General features: G+C 43.0%; 1 protein-coding gene across 3 annotated transcripts; it reads right to left on the bottom strand.

Moving 5' to 3' along the window:
- Positions 1–3784: 3784 nt before the first annotated feature.
- keap1a (kelch-like ECH-associated protein 1a) lies at positions 3785–20034 on the bottom strand. Of its 3 annotated transcripts, none has more exons than XM_084569229.1 (12): positions 19119–20034; positions 13293–14201; positions 11776–11975; positions 11491–11647; positions 10167–10259; positions 9830–9976; positions 9607–9713; positions 8917–9046; positions 8592–8788; positions 6122–6327; positions 4817–4993; positions 3785–4419 (listed from the first exon to the last, which is right to left on the bottom strand). In XM_084569229.1, the coding sequence occupies exons 2-12, from the start codon at positions 13503–13505 to the stop codon at positions 4244–4246; spliced, it is 1803 nt and encodes a 600-aa protein (XP_084425355.1). In that variant the 5' UTR covers positions 13506–14201; positions 19119–20034; the 3' UTR covers positions 3785–4243. The 3 variants fall into 3 exon arrangements, with proteins under 3 accessions (XP_084425355.1, XP_084425356.1, XP_084425354.1); XM_084569230.1 differs by having other exon boundaries at positions 19127–20034; XM_084569228.1 differs by having other exon boundaries at positions 19500–20034.
- Positions 20035–20691: the final 657 nt, after the last annotated feature.

Raw genomic sequence — 20691 nt, 5'->3', positions numbered from 1 at the left:
TGAACAGCTGCTTCATGACCCAAAAAACTGTCAGTCTTTCCCTGGAATAAATTGTGGAATATACCATGTTTGGGTACAGGGGGGAGCTGGAAACGTGCATTTTCAGGAGAGCGGGTGACCTAAGCGAGTGCGCGCGTTTCGACTCGATCGGCAAGGGTATCCGCACAATATTGAGCCAATTTAGCTCAACGTGGACTGTTTAAAGTGTCGCGAAAGGTGAAAAACGGGGAATATTTTAGCGTTGACCTCCCCCGTGTTTCAGCGCGGTGTTTCTAGAGGACCCATAGTAGAATCAATTCAGCGAGAGGGGAGCTTGAAACCGTCCACTCATGCTTTCCTCCGAGTCTGAGAGAAACACAGTTGAAGGGAACACACAGACCAGTCGGCCGCACTACATGCTCACAACAGGCAGGCTCCCATCAGTAACGAAAAGACAACAGCAGTCTCTCTGCATACTATTAGAATAACATTAATACTCTACTAAACATTTTGCAAAGATCTTGTAAAAAAAAATCTAACAAAAAAAACAAAACAAACTCCCACATCAGGGATCATAAAGAAATCTTTAGCAGTATAAGGTCAACGGGGGCTCAGTGTAATTCTATTTAACTTGTTCTGTTAAAACAGAATTTCAAAAGAGGTTTATTGCATTTGTCAACAAACAAACATGTGCAACTCCGTGCAAGACGCCAGCGATTTCAGCTTAAGGGTTCGTTATCAGTCAACTCCATGGTGCAGATGTGGTAAACGCAGGACGATATTTTAACCTTCACCAGGTGATGCGCAGAATACTCTGTGTTCTCGGTGTCTGTTAACGCATACGTGTGCAGGTATTTGCACAAGCCAAGGCCGTGAACGCCCCCTTAAAGACATTGAGACTAAACCAGGAGAACAAGTGGAGAAATAAATGAGAGTAGTGGTCGGAGAGACACATTTAGAGTCTCAGATGATAACACTCACAGAACTGTTTGAACTGTGGCGTTAAGCAGGGAGCGCTCACTAACTTGTGTAGTGTGTTGGCTCAGTGCATGTGCATATATGCTCAGCTTCCTACTCATTTTGCACAGAAGCGATCCTGTAACGCCTTCGCCGCTCCTCTGCGGTGCATGCGCTGGACGTGCCTTGCTCGAGGGCGCCTGTTTACGGACGAGGGGTCAAGGATGCGCACGCTGTGACGTGACAGTTCCATTAACGGCGGCGTTACTGTTAAAAGTTAACCCAGGGCAGCGACGGCTCCAAGGTTCAAGAAACACTTGATGTGTTTATCAGGCTACACTTCCCAAAAAATGTGTTGCACATGAATGGTGTAAAAGTGTAGTTGACTCCAACATTTCACAGAAAATAAATAAAGTTGGGCTGAATTTCATGTGTTGGACACGGAGCAGAAAATCTGCAACATTTGGGGTCAGATTAGAGAAGGCAGCCCGACCTTTCAACCTCAACCTCATGCTGCAACACCTGCTGCAGGCGGCAGCTGATGCAAACCAAGGGGGCGGCTTCGCGTCGAAACTTTCACGTAGTTTTGGTTGTTTCGTCGTGGGAGGGTGCACGGTGCCTTTCATTCTGCGTCAGGTCCGGGCACAGGATTTGCATGCATGTACAGTACTCATCTGCTTGTGGCGCGGCCGGTAATCCTCATTTGAATGTTGCGTTTGCCTCGTGCAGGGGTGTGCTTCCGCGCTGCCGGGCCCGCTCGCCGCAATGTCACCTTCATGGGTGGCTCCATCGTCGGGAGCATCCTTCAGAATGTAACAGATTAGCTTTGCAGGCGCGGGGATGTTGATGAGGTCATCACTTCCCAAGGTCACACCTACACACGTCTAGCTATAGGCCCCCGGTGGCGTCGAAGCCCCCCCCCCACCTCTCCAGAGCCTATAGAGCCTTGATTCCACCTCCCGCCTGTGCGCGGATCTGAATAAGGCCGAATAAGCCATATCCAACAGGGTAAGCCTCGTTGTAATACTCAGTGATGAAGCAGCCTGCTTCGGCCCCTTCACGCTTCCTTCACCCTGAACAGACTTGAAAAAACCTGAATAGCTCTGTAATGCGTACTGCACGTTGCTTATAGGATTTCTAAGCTCCTATAGACTTTTTAATCTCCCACATGCACATTTCAGCATGCTGCGTCGCCGCAAACTCCGTTACGCAATGATCGATGATCAGATCAACTCTTTTAGATTCTATAACTTCCCCATGTTCAGATATTTAAACACTAGCCGGCTGCAGCATATGCTTCATAAACACCGGCTTAGCTCCTTTACAGCGCTCAAGTGCTAGGCCTCATTATTTGTTCTCTCCTGAACTGCAGCATATTAGACAGCACGGCTTGATGACACACTGTTCATCGATGTTTTTTTTCCTCCTTTTTCCTCGCATTAAAGACCAAATAAATAACTCATTTTTACAGTTCTGATAAACGTCAGCAGCGCCCACATCTCCTCCACTCTATCAGGGCCCGATTCTCTCCTCCGGCGGTTTCTCTCGGGGTTGTGCAACTGCTCGGCGTCACCACAGCGAGCGTGCAAAAGACGGACTCGTGCAACAGCCACATCTGCACACGCACTAATTTCCCTCCACTGGTTCTCTTATGGAAGGCAAATCTCCCCTTCTGTACGGCGCTACATCTCTTTCTTTCTTCCCCTCCCCTCATGAGACAATGAACACATTGAGGCAAATCTGCTTCCACAGCCTGCGAATAAGAGACAGCCAGCTTTGTTTTCTGCACGAGTGTGTGCGCGCACGCATGTGTGTGTTACAGATAAAGAACAAACGCGTTTTGTGTACGCGCAGACACACGCATTTGTGCATCCATGTGCAAATGTGTGTGAGATGCCTGCGTCATGCGTTCGCCATGTGAGTCACTTGCTCTTGTGTGGGGATGTAAGTAGTGAGTAAGAGCCCTCTGCTGCCTCGCCCGTCTCCACTCGCGCTCTCCGGGGCCCGAACACACAACCGCAACTCCGCTGCTGGTTCCTCCTCCTCCTCCTCCTCCTCCATCTCTGCTCATTGCCCAACAGGTTGCTCTGTCAATAATGAATGCCAATGAGTTTGAAATCGGAGACACATTCAAAGGGAGACAAACACGAGACCATAATCACCTGCCGACCTATTATTCCAGAAAAGGCAATTTAACACATGTGAACATTTTTTCCTCTCCTTTGTTGTTTTTTTTCTCTCTCTCTCTCTCTCTCTCTGTGTCAGAAATCTCATCAGAAAGCGTGATGAGGCGGCGTTTTGAATAATAGCTCCGTCCAGGACTGTCTTCTTTGGTCGCCTGCTGGGATAATTGCAGGTGAGCCATGGAGGAGACAGAGAGCAGCAGTGCAGGGAGGGATAGGTAAACACACACAAGTGACGTCTGCGGTTGATGACTAACGCCGTAGTGACTCCAGTGTCTTTCTCGTGCGGGAATAAAGGCTTCTGTGAGGGCTCTAATTATTCTGGGCCATAAAACACGGACAAATATTCTTTATCCAAACACTGCTCACAGCGCAGACATTCCATAGTTGTATTATTGTGCTTCAGGAAAAGATTCAGAGCCCCCCTATTTTTATTTTTATTTTTTTCTCTCCACCTTGTTATTTTTAAGCTGTCAGTGTCAGAGGAGTTCTTTTACACAGCAACCCCCCCCCCCCCAAAAAAAAAAGAAAAGAAAAAGTGCTGCAGCTGTTTTTGGACTTATTCCACCATCTAGTGGCAGCGCACGTGAAGTTGCATACACCATTCTTTGCACATCTGTGCACGAGAGACGGTGAGTTATAAAAAGACAAATAACATATTCATAATTTACATATTTAATTCGATTTATTTTTTTACGAACTCAAAATAAAACACAGTGATTTCACATGACAACAATGACAGAAAAAAAACAAAAATCAACTCCTAAAATGGCAGCTTTGGGTGAAACTACGTTGGCACACGGTGACGCGAGAGAAAAGTGCTCGTTTTGGACAGAGAAACAGACGGAGGTAGGAAGAGGTGCGAGACAGAGGGAGGAATTACAAATCAGGACACTGAAGGTCAAAAAATGAAAATAATATTTAATTAAATAACTATACTTTAGATTATGTCCGTAGCACCTCCTTCATTGTCATTTTGTTTGTGTGACTTAGTTCCCATAATACCTGCTGGGCGGCCACGAGGCGCAGCGACGTCTTTATCGTGGAATCGTGCGTTTAGTTAACGTCCTGGAGAGCAGCGCGCCTTTTGTTAATCACTCGAGACTTCCGGGCAGGTTTTCATCCTACGCGGCTTCATCCTCGTCCTCGTCTTCTGGCAGGCTGCCAGGGCAGGGCTCCATGGTAACGGCGACGCCCATGCCGCTGCGTCCGATGGGCATGTCGGTGACGCACGTCCATTCGTTTCTTTCGGGGCAGTAGCACTCGACGCTGGACTGGAAGCCGTGCTGGTTAAAACCTCCTGGAGGGACACACACACACGGACACACACACACACACACACACACACACAGTATCAATAAGTTGCACTTTATTTCTCTGTTCATAAACAGATTGGCGAATGATATTTTTGTGCTGTTGCTCTTTGATTTGAAGTCGATTTAATTTACCGATGTGGCTTGTTATTTGTAATTTGCTGCACATCTGTTTACTGTTAGGATCTGAACCATGTTTTAATTAAACAGACACTCTAAAAGGCTTCTAATGAGAGAAACATATTTCATTAAGCATGTCCCCAGACACCTGAAAAACCTAAACGGGTTTAAAGATAACTCATTAATTTAAAAGTAACGCGCAAGACCACAAAACTCTTCCATTCAACCCTTCGTGATGTTAGTCTGATCAGAGATGGAACTGACCGAGGACAAAGATGCGTCCCTGGTGGACGGCGACTCCGTGAGCGCTGCGACAATACTGCATGGAGGCCCTGGGCTCCCAGATGTTCCTGACCAAATTGTAGCGTTCCGTCGAGCACAGCTGGCTCCGCCCATCGTAGCCTCCTATGGCGTACAGGTAACTGTTCACACATGCCAACCCTGGAAAGACAAAGAGATCAAATTAAAGGGGAACTACTGTTTTTTTACAACCTGGTCCTTATATCTGGCATAAAATACAATCGTTTACTCACCCATATAACTTTGGAGCGCATCGTATATCCATATAGTGGGAGTGACTGGGGCACCAAAACGCAGGCTCTAAATAACGCATTATCAGCCGTAAAACTCGTTTATTTGACCAATATTTTGTAATGATACGCTAGTGCTATTGCCCTGATGTCATCTAGCACTAGCGTATTGTAACAAAATATTGGTGAAATGAATGAGTTTCGTGGCAGATAATGCATCATTTAGAGGATGGGTTTCGGTGCCCCAATCACTCCCACTCTAAATATCTTCCGAACGACTCCAAATGACACCAAAGTTATATGGGTGAGTAAATGATCATATTTTATGCCAGAAATAACATCCAGGTTGTAAAAAACGGTAGTTCCCCTTTAAATAAAAAAAAACAAAAACATCAGCTTTCTTGGCAATTGTGAAGACATTTTGATAACAGCAAAGTTAGCAAACCAAGTCATGAAGCCGGCAAGCTACAAAGCTAAATTTGGTCTTAAAATTCGTATGTAGTGTTTGGATTATGTTTCATAGATGATCTGGCTACATGCAAATGACGGGAGTTTCCCTGGAGAAAACCACAAACCCGGAGGGAACCAGGACATGGCCTTGAAATATGGAAGAAACCCAAGCACAAACATGAGTGCTGGCAGGTATGTAGGTTTTAGATTACAAGATTGATATCGCTCTCATAAATATTTAGCTGGAAACAGTAGCTAGTTGTCTTAGCTTGGGGAAAAAAAAAAAATGGTGGAGGAACAGCGAGCCTGGCTGTAGGTAAGTGCAGCGCTTAGCTCCGTTATATTATTTACACGTGAAGTCATCAGCGTTGCAGTTTTACAGGGGGACTATCTGTTGAGCGGGCGCACGTTATTTAGTGGCCTCCAGAGCTGCTGATTGGTCAGATTCTGTTATGTTTGAACAGAAGTTTGGTACTGAGCTAATCTGCAGCAGGCTGTAGTCTTATATTGGTCATAAAGTAAAATTAAAATACTTCTTCATTTGGTTTCTCTAAATCTCAAACTCTTATAAAGAAAGAACACAACTCACCCAGCCCGCTGCGGATAGTGTTCATGGGAGCCAGCTGTTGCCAGGTGTTAGTGTCAGGCTGGTATTTCTCAGCAGTGTTCCAGCGGTTCTGTCCATCATAACCCCCCACCACGTACAGAGCCCCCCCGCACGCCGCCACCCCGGCCCCCAGCCGAGCCACCGACATCGGGCAGATGAAGGACCAGCGATTAGACTCCGGATCCCACCTGCAAACCAAACAGCAGTTGTGCGGCGCGCGCTCAGTATTCAGTGCAGTGATAATCTGTTGACAATTTCCAAAGCCATATTAGTCAATTAAAATAATCCAATTAATGTATCGGTGCTTCAGACTTCAAACTGATTCGCAGGGGAGCGCATGTGTGCAGCCACCTCCTCAATCTGCGCGAGCCAGTCGACTTTAAGTGGATTAGGTTAAGCTGGCAACCATGTTTGGCAACTATTGATGAGCTTTACTTGAAGCCAAAGAGAGCAGACGGAGACAAGAAAGTCAACACGTAGTCCAGCTGACATTATAAAGACATTACGTTTTCCCTGTTCCCTTAGTGTCTTAGCTAATTAGCATAAAGACTGACTGAATTAATTTTAAACTATTGTAACACAAAAAGAGGAAAGTCTAAATCTATCCCATCTTGTCCAGTTGCTCTGATTTACACCTTTAAAATCCAAAACTCGCACATTTTGTGTAGATTAAACAAATAATATACAATGTGTTGCAATACAGTTAAGAAGCTTTCAAAATTAGTACACGCCCCTGGGTGCAGGATGAGTCATCAACATCTTTAAACTGTTTTCCAGTAAATGGCAAACTTTAAAATACCACCGACAATAACCACAAAACTACATTTTCAGTAAGTATTGGGCCAGGTGGTTATACGTGTAGGTTATGCAAAGAATACACACATATGATATACACCGATCAGGCATAACATTATGACCACCTTCCTAATATTGTGTAGGTCTCCCTTTGTGCCTCCAAAACAGTTGTGGCTCATCAGAGAATGGACATGGGCCTTCTGAGGGTGTCCTGTGGTGTCTGGCAACAGGATGTTGTTAATGGGGGGCGTTTGGGTCCTATGGATTGAGGGGAGGGGCCCTCTGTGAATCTAGTGAATTTGGAGGCCAGGTCAACACCTTGTGCTGTTCTTCATGTTTTTTTTTTTTTTAAGTTGTTCCTAAACCGTTTTTGTGTGTGTGCAGGAAGGGGTGCCTTGTCTGTTCTTTTGTAGGTGGGCGCTACATGTCTAAGTAACATCCACATGAATGCCAGGTCCAAACGTTTCCCAGCAGAATATTGTTATTCACTTCACCCATCAGTGGTCAAAATATTATGCCTGATCGGTGTATATACATCAAAACTGTTTTAAAAGGGACTTTAAAGATCTAGACCATACCAGCTTTCCCCTTACCTGTGCTAAGCTAAGTTAGCCTACAGCCGTACCACCATATTAAAGTAACAGATATGAGAGCTCCATTAATTAATTGTCTTAATTAAGAATGAAAGTAAATAAAGACATTTCCTAAGCATATTTACACGGAAATATCAGGCAAATAATGCAAGGTATGACAACAACAAGAACAAACTGGACATCGATGAGGTAGGTTGGACTGCGTGTACTTGGACCGGTTAATGATTAAAAGGATGTTGGCTCAGTTGCTGCAATTGAGCGTATCCCAGCTGTAAACTGCTGATAGGAGGGTAGCCGGTATTACATCACCTGACCCCTGTCGCTGGCAAAGTGCCCTTCAGAGAAGCACTAAATTAAAGTCTTGGGTCATTGTGCTGTCAATGACCCGGCGCTGCGAACGCTCCGGAATTACTGCGTGCGCATCTGCAGCCCGGCACGTATCAGCGACAAATTACAAAACTCGGTTTAGCAGGGAGGTACGACTCCCCGCTGAGCCGCTTGCATGTTGCTTGGATTCAGCTGGGAAAGGAGAGGAGCCTTTTGTGACAACTATTATTACGATAAATGCTCTCATCTCCTTTGACTGGTTTCACATTCAATTTTCTTAATATTTTGCAGCGTCTCGTGAGAAGATTTCCAACTCGTGTCTCATTAGTTCTAATAATTCCCTTGTGGCTAGCATCCTTTAGAAATATATACCTTTGAATATATATATTTATATATATATATATAAAAAAAGTCACAATTCAAGCAGTTCTTTAGACGTGGAAAACAAAGCGAATAATATCAACAGAACCTGTCATTCTCAGACTTTTTCTTAGCATTAAAACTCCTCCTGGGAGCAACGAGATGTAAAGCATTCCCAGCCAGATCAACATTCCTGGGAAGTTTGTCTCAACACGTTTCGAATGAGTGCATGACGTTGTCTAATTAGGCTAACACCAGAAAACACCTCTTGACTGCTCCTTAGGCTGAATCCCATTATCTTTAATTAAATACAGGTAAATGCACTTGATCCGACAAAGTGTGCGCAGTGAAGAGCTTTACTCTGAGGAAAGTCTCACCTTTCCACGGTGTTGTGGTGCGTCGAGCCCTGGGAGCCCCCGATGGCGTAGATGCAGCCGTCCACCACGGCCACCCCGACCCTGTTCCTGGGGATGTTGAGGAAGGCTCGCTGGCTCCACTGGTTGGTCATGGGGTTGTAGCAGCACAGAGCGTTGGACTCGGTGTTGTTCTGGAGCGACAGGTTCCTGCCTCCGACCTGGGTTATTGGGGAGAAAAAAAAAGAAAAATAATAAAACACATTTTACACAGACGTGTGCAAGTAGTGTGTTTTTCAGAGACTGAAACTCATTTCATTGGTGGTGTGACATGACTGATGCAACTCACAGTGTAGAACAGTCCAAACAGAGCACAGGCTCCCAGACCGCTGCACGGAGTTCCCATGTCAGCCAGTTTTATCCAGATATTCCTCCTGGGATCGAAGGCCTCCATGGAGGCCAGAGAATGCTGCCGGTATCTAAAGACGGAACAGATAATAGGAAGCGTGAAATTAACCAGATCACTGTCGGGTTAGGGTTAGGGCTGTGCCATATACTTATTCATACGGCACAGATATGCAAGATGGGGCTTGAAATCAGGTTTTGCAATGTAGTTCATGTGATAATAAAAGTAATTATCTTGTCAGCCAGGAACTAACTGAAAAACCTGATTATATCTAAGCTTCTACAACTTAAATCAGGTCCATAAAACAGAACAACATGACCATTAAATAAGTCAAGACAGACAAACCGATACGCCAACCTAAAGCTGGCCATGGTGACTAAAGGCCGTAAAGAACGGGAGCTTTCACATGCAGGCACAGGCAGAATTGCAAGCTGCTAATCACCACACGGTGGCAGACTGACTCACTCTCTGGATCCATAAGAATGCAGTCTGAGCACATTACCAGGACAAAGTGTGCCGTCTCAAAATTGGTTTGTGACTGCACGGTTCAGAGAAAGCTGCCAAATAGTGTCTTAGAATGAGTGTGCAGCCTATAACGATATGTTGTCGAGGATATATATATGAGGTAAGTACCCGCCGGCTACATAGATGAGCTGGGTTCCACGGTTCGGTGCAGGAGGAAGTTTCCTCAGAGTCATATCCTGGAAGATTTTAGACAGGAAGTCCTTACAGGAATTGGCCTGGAGTTGGAAGAGAGGGGAAAATATACATTATACAGTCTGACGACAGTAGAAAACTTAAGTATTCTTTTGTATATTTTGAATAATGTGCATTTTCTTGTAGGGTTGTGGTGTACCTTGCTGAGAATGGGGCAGGAGGCAAGCTGATTCTTCAGGAACTTCGGAGGCAGTGCATAGATGTGAACAGCATTCAGGAGGGCATGGAGGTACTGGGATCTGCTCTCCATATCCCAGCGGACCCAGTCTGTACAGGCCTTGTACACCTGACAAACAAAAGAGTCACTCCTGTCAGAGGTATACTTTTCGCTTATAGCTTGAGATCATTCAAGATAACGGCAGAAACTCCAACTCTCCGGATCAAATTCACACTTTAAACCTTGATTCCCATGTTGATATATGAAAAACCCAACATACTGAATACATTTGTTTTTTTACATGGCCGTTAGTACACACCTCAGACTCACAGAGCACCTTAAGACTGTCCTGACTGATGAGCTCCAGTAGCTGGCAGTGAGAGAGGCTGAAGAACTCCTCCTCTTTGGTCACCTGGAATGGCAGCAGGGTGGCATTTAAGATTTTATTTACTTGGGTACCATGTTAAGTTATTCAGTCATTCATTTTCTGTAACCGCTTGTCCTGTGAAGGGTCGCGGAGGGAGAGGCGAGAGCGTATCCCAGCTGCCATTGGGCGAGAAGCGGGGTACACCCCGGACAGGTCGCCAGTCTATCGCAGGGCTAACACAGAGAGACAGAAAACCATTCACACTCATGGCTAATTCAGAATCACCAATTAACCCAACGAGCATGTCTTTGGACGGTGGGAGAAAGCCGGAGTACCCAGAGAGAACCCACGCAGACACAGGGAGAACAACTCCACACAGAACCCAGAACCTTCTTGCTGTGAGGCATCAGTGCTAACCACCACACCACTGACTATATACTATAAACATATAAAAACTGCCATGCTCAGTAGCTTCTTGGAGACTTACTGCCTGCTACATGCGGCTTTTTAAGGTTAATCTGTGCAACCCGCAGACAAAATGAAAAGGGCCACAGCTTTGCTGCCGACCCTTTGACTGTCGGCTCAGGTGGGGGTGGCCTTCTCAGCCTGACCTCAGTTGCGGGTTGTGAGCACTGAGCACCACCCACGGTGGAGCACCCGAAATTGATGGAGAGCAGACTGGCGGCGAGCGAATGTGAACTCAGAATTCAGTTAAGGATCTAAAGGCAGAGCTGGATAGGAGCAAGGCAGTGTTACTTTAATACAGTGAGCAAGCAAAGGAGATGGAGGGGGAAAAAAAACACTTTACACTCAAATACTGCATTACTTTTGCAGTTGCCACATAATAAAACACTTTTTGCTTCATAGAGATGGACCCAAAGTGGAATTCTCTGTCTCTTTGACTGGAAACGTGGGACCCTTCAATGTGGAAACCACACTGGTCTACTACAAAACTGTGTTTTCATGGCCCCCATAAGAGGAGCCTACCTGATCTGGTTCAATGCTATGGACGATATGGGTGCAGCACTGTACAAAAACAACCAAAGAGGTTTTTCTCATCGCGATACAGTGTATATGAGTCTGATTTTGCTAAACATGCTCTCAGTCTCTCTCTGCCCTGTGAGTATAACATGGTAAAAAGCCTATATTATCTCTATGTCACAGGTAAGTTTAATGTAGAATAAAGTACAAGGGGGTATGAATCTGTCTGACCTGACATGACTATCTCTAAAAAGAAATAAACGTTTATGCCATAGCGTTTGATTGATTACCTCACCTCACTGAAGTGTGTATTGATGTATTCCCGGCTGTGCTGGTACAGCTCTGTGCAGCCGATGTCTTCTGCGAAGCGGGCGATGCCAATGACGTTTCCCGGTTCCAGCTGCTTAATGAGATAATCACAACACGCCTTGGCCACATCCTCGAACTGAAACCTTGTAGAAACAGAACAGACAAGGAGAAATACACATTTGTCTTCATTTAATGCTTTATTTAACTCTCCACATATAAGTTTTCAACGCCTTGATTTTCTTAACAAAACGACGTGCTGCTGTTCAAGTACCTCATAGCAGCCAAAAGAAAGTGCAACACACACTGCTGTCCCACTGTGATGTGCGAGGTGTAGGCGAAGTCAATCAGTCTTCCCACCACCTCGGGGCAGACATCGCGCAGGGTGACCTCGGAGGCGTCACACTCTTTGAAATTGCTTGTAAACATGGCTCTGAAGTAGGGGCTACAGGAGGCCAGGACCACCTTGTGCACCTGAAAAAAAAAATTTGTGTTTTATTATAATTAAACATTAAAACACTGCTTACTTAGTCTATGACTATTATTTAATCTGTCAAAGTGAAACTGCACGTAAAGGTGTAAATTAATTTTTATTTAATAAAATTGAATTTAAATGAAATATAATTTAAAACTATCTGTGTATATCTGTAGTGCACACATTGTCTGATTTTCCTGGATGTTAAATTGATGTTATAATGAGGGGCATGTCACTCAGTGTCAAGAGTAGTGATTTAATTAATGTGATGTTGGAATAATCGGAAGAAAATTGCTCCTGCAAGTCTGCATGAATGCTTCCAAGTTGAAAAAACATTTCAGAAAGTCAGTTTTGTTTTTGTCTATACAGATGTATATGATTAACATGTATATGTTTGAAATTAATCATATGATCCTTTATTCTTTCTTGTAACGCAATTACTCAAGATAGCTAGCATTGATAGCTATCAATGTGTTGTTTTAGCAAAAAATGTTCATGTTTGTCAGGTCCAGTCCAGTTATTTTCCATGTGACGCCTTAAAATAAGGCACCAAAGTTGAACTATCTGACCAACTGAATGCTAGAAAGAAGCTAGCTAACTAAATTAACAGAAAACACAAGCTAGCTATAGCGAATGAGCTAGCTGAAGCTAACTTTCACCATTAAATGTAATGACCCACTGCACGTTATAACGATAATCCACATATGTGCCTTATTAGGTAGGACTCCAACAAACTATTCTATTTTATAAACTATTTAAAATCTTAAAATAAGCATTTAAAAAAAATATCCATCCATTTTCAAATACATGCTTGTGTCCAAGAGTCAATTTCTGTTACGTAAAAGCAGGAAGGACCCAGAAACTTGGACTTTTTGGTGCTTTAACTTAAAAAAAGAAAAACATTACTCAATAATAAATTTAGTTGCTCTTTAAGATTCATTTAATTAATAAACTGATTCAGCTACACTTGTAACAAGCCAGCGGTTAAGTTCGCCAGCAAGCTAATGCTAACAAAATTAGTTAAGTAACTTGTCGTCTTCAGAGCACGTGTGTAAAGTAAAATTATATTGTTTATTGACTGACAAGAATATAAGATTATTATTATTAATATTAATTAATAAAATCAATTTAACCAAACTGCCTTATTTTTCCTCCTTTTTAATAGTCTTTACTCGCTTTAGTTGCTCTCACTGTGGCCTGTTATCTCCTCAGCTCGAGTTTACTTGTGTACTTCAGTTTTTATTGTTGCAGTTGGTTGCTTTGCAGTAAAGTGACCTTGGGTTATCATAATGATTTTATTAGCTCAGAATCTTTACCTTGAAGTCCGCTGTCTTGTCCTTGTATGTGACATGCAGCACCAGGTCACACAACATCTCCTGCCGTCTGAACTCGTCCATTACCCTGAAGGCTCTGGAGGCGTGGTTCTCCACGGTGTAGTCAAGATACCCAAATAGTTGCGTCGAGGGAACAACGATAGCTGAGAAGTCGGAGTCGCATGTTGGACGTTTCCTCCTTGCGGGGCAATGCATTCTGGAGATGGTATAGGGGTTGCTCCAGATTTAGTTTTTCAGTGATGAGGGGTTGTTACCTGTTGAGTCATATAGTCTTTTACAGCTCAAGGCTTTTAGTTCTTACCCCATAGGGGTCAGGCTGTCAACTGAGGAAATTCCTTTGGTCTTTATCTCATCAATGTACAGGCTCCAGTGAGCAGATGTCCTTAGATCGTCCATTTTGCCGAAAAAATTAACAAAGAAAACCTATTCAGTAAGCAGTAATGTCCTGGGAAATTAGGAATGTGGGCAGCATTGTAGTACTAGCTGTTGGTCGTCACTGCTGCAGCCAGGAGTTCAGGGAAAAGGCCGGTTGCTACAAAAAATGTGTTGATGTCATGAGTTTCTCCGTTCAAAAAAACAACCTTACAGACTAATGGTGAACCACAAAGCGCTCCCTCATCCACACGTCCATCCTTCGACATGACTGACAGCATTTGTGTCAGGATCAGGCAATTCCAAATGCACGGGTCACCCCGCGACCATCAAAGCGCTGCGCGTCCAAATTCGATAGGTTCTCTGGTTTTCAAAGTAATCCATTCTGACGTCCCAAGAGAGTCCTCTGCCATTTAGCGTTCCACGGGAGAAAGGAGGAAGTGGTTGGCAAATGTGTAGCAGCAATCAGTTGTATCGTAGCACAGATTTCTTTAACCCCGTACGTTTGTGGTACCAATCCTGAGAAGAAGAAGAAGAAGAAAAAAAAAGAAGAAAATGGTGAAAGTTAAAAAAAAAAAAAAAAAAGAAATTGAGCATTTGTGGTTTGAGAAGACGCTAATGGAAAGAAAATCTCATGTGAACATGCTGCTTTTCCCTCGTGGTGTGTGTGTGTGTGTGTGTATATGAGGGTGAGCGAGCGTCACACACACTTCGAGTTTCACTTCCTCGCAGCTAAAACAGAAAAGACGTATTCTGTTGAGCTGCTTCATGCCACAGCTTTCACCTAAGGAAATGGTCGCTTTAAAAATACTCTACAAGGGAAATGTTCTCATATGCAGCCTCCAAACGTGTTAAAGTGTAACTAAGGATTTACCATTTTTATGCTGTAATAGGATGATTGATTAACTCCATGGATGTATTTCAGTAGGAGGCCTCGTTGTGGAGGAGTTTATCCTTAATAAAACAATCACATTTGGTGATACTTGAGGATGTTGACCCGAAACAATTAACCGATTATGAAAACACCACATAATCCGTTAATCAACCGATAACTGCAACTTAACCGTGACCACAAAGAGTTGTTTCTCCCATTGATAAGCCTGATAATTTGTCATGTTAACAGTCTTTTTTTTTTTTTTTCTCCCGACTTTGTGCTCGCTTTAAAAGGCGCAGCCAAGCGGCAGCCTGCTAACAGTCAGGGTGTGAGTCACGGAGGAGTGACTGAGATTGTGCAGACAGCCGCCGGCCGACAAACATATACAGAACACACATTCACACTATTTAAAGCAACAGAAGGTATGAATGAATCCCTGCCAGACACCAGAAGCCGGCCTTGACCAGCCACTCCCCTGGTTTTCTGAATCACACGTACTTCCTACTTGCGCGCCGGCTGCAGAGCCAGTACTCGCTCTCAGAGGGAGCCGGTTTCATCATCATCATCACGCCACTAAGCTCTGTACAGATGGAACCTGTCTTTAATTAGTGTCATAAAAGTTATGCAACGGGACATGTGGGAGCAGTGAAATGAAAGTGCACCAGCAATCTTTATGTTTGTATTGTCTGAATTTGGAGGTCAAAAAAAAAAAAAAAAAAAATGTGCACGAGTAAAAAATGTTTGCACGAGTATTTGATTTTTTTTTTGGTTACTCCACACCTGCAGAAGACGATGCAAGCATGGTATGTCAGCTTAAAATAAATTGATGGGTTTAAATGGTGCACCGGCCTCTAACAGAACACTAATTAAGAGTCTCCTCAGATTCATGTTGGTTAATAAGCCCCTCGGTACGAGTTAAACATCTCCACAATTATCATGACCACTCAATACAGCCGGGACAGATAAAGCACTGTCATTTAAGGTTTAACGAACAAATCCAATAATATACACAACAGTTAATATCTGTTTTCTTCAAGGAATACGTCAATATTTTGGGGATTGTGCTTAAGAGTGAACCTACACAGAAGGAGGACGGAGGTCATTGAGGAGCAGACACACCAAGCGTGAGCCAAGTTTGTGAAAGACTCAGCTTTTATTGCGATAATTCAAAATGGAGATTGTGAAATAAAAAAAAACAACAACACTAACTTTATACATACTCTCGAGTGTACACACTACTGTGTGAATGAATGGATGGGTCAAATGAAGAGAAAGAATTATTACTACTAGCACACACTCACTCACACATTACATCCTGAATATCCTGAATGTTTTGACCTCTTTGCAAATAGCTCATCAGTTGAACTGTAAAACTGAACTTTTCAATAAAATACCATAAAATTTTATACAGTTGTACTGTTTTATTACGGAGATATGCTGTAATTTAGTTTATTTTATATTCACCGTTTTACAATAATTTACCGTAAAAACATTTATATTATGGATGTTTTTGTTGTTGTTGTTTTTTTTAATTACTGTAAACAGCTTGATATGATATGATCACTGTTAAATTTAAAGCAACTAACCATAAACATCTTTACGGTATAAGGTGATTTTTATAGTAATTTACATATTATTTTACCTTAAAATTTATGGCTACCAAAAAGGCATACTGTAATGTTACATTAAGTTCGTATTTATTTATTTTTTTACAGTGTACTCTCACCCTCTATGCTTGCTCTTTTGCATGGGAGTGTCTCCACAGACACCCAATGTCTCATGATGTAAACGTAAGGAGTTCTTACGTGACCTGTTAGCTCATTTGGCGATAGATGGCGACTCAACAGACATTTATTGAACTAAAAATATTCAAAATTTAAAAAAATAAAATGTTATCTATTTGGCTTAATTGCAACTTATACTTGTTTCCAGGTAGATTTAAGCTAGACAGGTTTTTCAACATGACAAATTCATGCCCTTCCAAGCTTATATACCCGTCATCGTTTACATCTTGACTGTGCTGAAGTATTTACATTGAATTTAAATGAGCAAAGATGTGGGATCATTGACTTGCCTACAAGCGTAGACTTAAGGCGCATCCAGCAAACATGTAATCTCTGCATTCCACCGAGTGTCACTCGCTGTTACGGCTTGAAGCAGAACAAATCAGCTCTTGAGCTGAAGAGCGAGACTCATGTTATCCTGCCTGTTAGCTACAGTGCATTCATCTCAGAATCAATACACAAGTGAGCGGAAGATCTATTTGTAGCAGTAAAGGGACAAATCAAGGGCCTTTTTGCTTTGCACCACAAGCATGAGCAGAATATGTTTTTTTTTCCTCACGGGTTTTGCGGGTGATTTCACAAGCAAAGCGAAAAAGGAGTGAAGGAGCTTTGCAAGGGTTGCACAATCAAATGCACTCCGCCTCGAGCTGCCTCACATCTCACCCTGCAGTTAGTCAGCCTGTTCGCTGGTCATATGACCAAAAGTGTCAGACAGAAAAGGAGGGAGGGCAACACAGGGAGGGAGAAAGAGAGAGAGGGGGTCGAGAGGAGGAAAAACAAAGAGAGAGAGGAGTTGCATTCAGAAAAAAGAAAGCTATAAGATCAGTTCGAGGAAAATAGAGGAAGTCGTCAGTACAATAGAGTTTTCCATAAAGAGCCATTGTTATTGGACAGATCAGCCTGTCCTTTCCTGATCAGGATTTAAGTAGCTGTGTAATATGTACAGCTTGGTTACTCCAATAAAGCACTGCTCAAAGTAACACAGTGAGTCCACTGACATTAGTCCTGACCAGCTTATTGATTTCAGCCAGATACCAGTAACACCATAGGTGGTATTGCCTTGTGGTTTAGTCGCATTGCGTTTAGACAAATTAGAACTATTTGTAGTATTATTATAGGACACCAAAACCAAAGAGAGAATTGCTTTAAACGCTTTGGAACCAGATAAGTTTTTTCTTCATGAATCACGGTGCAGGTCTTATACAAAAGAAACGAACGAGGCAGAGAGTACGAGAGTTAACCATTGACAGCAGCACGGTGACCTGCTGACTGCGGCCTGTGCAGTCAGCATAAATATACAGTATATCTTGCAGAATTTTGCATGAGGAAACAAGATTCTCCCGCCTAACCGCCGTCCAATTCTGCCGAACTGTAATGACACACGCTTCTTTTGAAATCCTGCACAAAAGCCGCGACACAAGCTCTTCTGCCAGGTCATCTTCCATGTCATCTTGCAGCTGACTCAGACCAAAGGCGGCCACTGACAAAAGCGCACAAAACAACCCCCCCCCGAAAGCCAGCAACCCCTCTGTTTAAAAGAATCTCAGTCATAACACCAAAACTAAAAGCTCATCGTATTTTAAAAACAGCAGCTGATAACCTTGAGGACTTAAGCAGTGCCAAAGTTTCCTCCGCAGACGTCTGATAAACAGAAACCCCAGCCAAGTGCTTGCCTGGGACAACACTCGAGAAAGTAGAAGTACAACTGTTCAGCGGTGTCTACTGTCCGCACACTTTCTATTATCAGAAACACGCTTAACACACAATTAAACAAACAGCAAAAAAAAAAAAAAGCCCTTATCTCTAAAAGTGTGTGCACAGAAACGTTTGTGAACACGCTGAACTGACGGTGGACCTGTGACTGATCGATGCAAAACAAAAACAAAACAAACAAAAAAAAGTATATTATTGAGGGTCTCTTTTGGGGGATTGCAGTGCGTTTTGTGCCATGCTGGATTCTTTCCAGCTCTTATTACTGATGGATATACAACTTTATTTACTCGAATAACCTTTTAACCATGTCTGCTAAAGTGGGCACATTTAGTGCAAGAATATTTCTGATACTGAATTTCTGATACTCAAAAATGAATAATTGCTGTTGATTAATGTTCTACTGATTCACTAATGAAGCAACCGACTCATTATTTGAGCTCTATAGTTCATACTTAATAGGTATTTACTCTCCTGTCTTACTAATCCTTTAAGATTTATGTGATAAGTCAATTACTGGTTCAATGGAAAGTGAATATGCAACCGTTTTACCCTTTAATTTATTATAAGAAAATAAAGGGCTAAATGTTTCATGACTGCAGATTATTATTATTATTAAAAAAAAACAAATTTTTTTTTTAAATAATTGTAAAATGAATTTGGGTCTGTTAGATGGACATACAAGCTGAAAATGTCCTCATTTGATGGCTGTTATTCTTCATTTTTGCCTTTTTATTAACCAAACCGATTAATCAAGAAGACCACAAAAAAATTGCCATAAATGTTTATTTATTTTTATGAAGAAAAATAAAATGCTAAATGTTTCATGGTTGCAGATTCTTTCATTTGTTGTATCTTTCATATGGTTGTAAAATAAGTTTGGGTCTGTTAAATGGCCGCATACACTGAATAGCCTATGTTCATCGAGCAAACTGATTAATCGAGGAAATAATCCAACAAATTTGTGAAAACAAATGACAACAAAACACAAAAATATATATATAAAAAAATGGCCACACACGCTTAATTTACGATCACACAGAGAAGGGAAAGCCGGCAGATACTCACGCTGGTACCTTAAGAATATCTCGAAATTGTATCCGAGTCTTGTGATCGATTAACTGAAGTTCTTCACGGCTCACGTAAGCCGTATTTGGCGCTCAGGCCGTCTCTGTATACGTACAACAAATCGTGCACTAAAGGAAAACGAGCTGAAGTTTCAATTCCCCTTTAAGGATCTGCTGCGCACCAGCGAGGAAATCAACTCTGGTCGACAACAAACTTAGGAACTCTCCAGTGCGCTAATGGTGCCACACCGCGTTAAGTAACGTCACGAGTGCTGCTGTAAGACCGCAAACTCTTTGAGTATCACCGTGATTTTTCAACGGGGCGCCTCCCCCCGGCGTTTTGAAACACTTTTAGATCGTTAACAGCTGCAGATTCACTCACCTACAGACCCGCACCTGGACGACAGCAGCTGTTTGACTCCGTATCGCACGAGAACGCGGCGCACAGAAACCACGTAGGGGACTTTACGCGAGGGTTATCCAATAACATCGAGTGCTCTCCCCTGCTCTCTGCGGCCGCCGCTCGGAGCCTTGCGTCCTCGGTCGTCAAAGGCCAGAAATGTGCTGAGGGCGTCCGTCCAAAGGCTGAGGGGAGGAATTCGTGCACCACCATGACTCTGCAACTCTTTACACTGCAAACATTGTGCGAGCGAGCAGTACGCATGTACGGAGACCTGCAAGACAACAAGTCGGGAGCGGCATTCCTCAAACTGAAACTGAACCTCGACCAGGACAGGACGCACTGGGAATTATATAAGAATTACACAGCTGAAAATCTATCGTCCAGCAGGAATAAGGAAACGCAATATGCTGTATAGCCGCAATAATAAGGCTTCAGGGGAAATCTCCCGCTGTTCCTGCGAAGTTTTATGATTCATGCAATAATAAACAATAAGTCTCTGGATCTGCCCTTTTTTTTTTTCCATTTCCGGATTCTGCTCTGGTGAATCATCCTGTCTGGTGGCATTATATCTCACATACATCACACCTTTCATTCAATATAAATCGAAACTGACAAAATAGTCCAATATCACATCTGATAAAACTCATATTCTGCTTTGGATTTGAAACAACACAACAAAATGTAGGCCTACTAGTCAAAAATATTGCAACCTTTAACCTACATTTTTTTAACCTACACAGCAATCAGTCACTTTTTTTTGTTGCTTCCACACTTGTTGAGTACATCCTCCCATCCTTTATTTATCTTTTCGTTCGTTGTGATCGAGATCACGGCTCATAGCAGGCCGCGACACAATTTTGGGTGCTTTTTAAAGTCACTGGCGGTCTTAAGGTATTCTGGAGGAGCTGATGCACCTCGATTTCGACCGTCACGTTTATCTGTTTGGAAGTACTCCTATTCAGTCTGTCCTTCTGTTCGATCTGTGGTCAGTTTCCTTCTCGTGGACGCATCCAGGAATCCCACGGAACCTAAACGTCTTAATAACATCTCCACAGCTGCTCGTAAACTGTATCACAGCTATCACCTCGCTTGGCAGTTATTGTCCTCCTTATCTCGTCAGATGACTCAGCTATTTTCTTTCTCACTTTCTTATCGTTTTCGACTGAATTTG

The sequence above is a fragment of the Chelon labrosus genome (genome assembly GCF_963514085.1).
Source record: "Chelon labrosus genome assembly, chromosome: 20".
NCBI lineage: Eukaryota > Metazoa > Chordata > Actinopteri > Mugiliformes > Mugilidae > Chelon > Chelon labrosus.
The sequence above is the reverse complement of the archived record's forward strand: the minus strand, read 5'-3'. Positions and strand labels throughout refer to the sequence as shown.

Coding starts and splice junctions, on each gene's coding strand:
- keap1a (XM_084569229.1), bottom strand. CDS start 13,505: ATGCATTGCCCCGCAAGGAGGAAACGTCCAACATGCGACTCCGACTTC. Junction 11,648..11,775: donor TTTCTTTTGGCTGCTATGAG/GTACTTGAACAG, acceptor TGTTTCTACAAG/GTTTCAGTTCGAGGATGTGG. Junction 10,260..11,490: donor TCAATACACACTTCAGTGAG/GTGAGGTAATCA, acceptor CTGCCATTCCAG/GTGACCAAAGAGGAGGAGTT.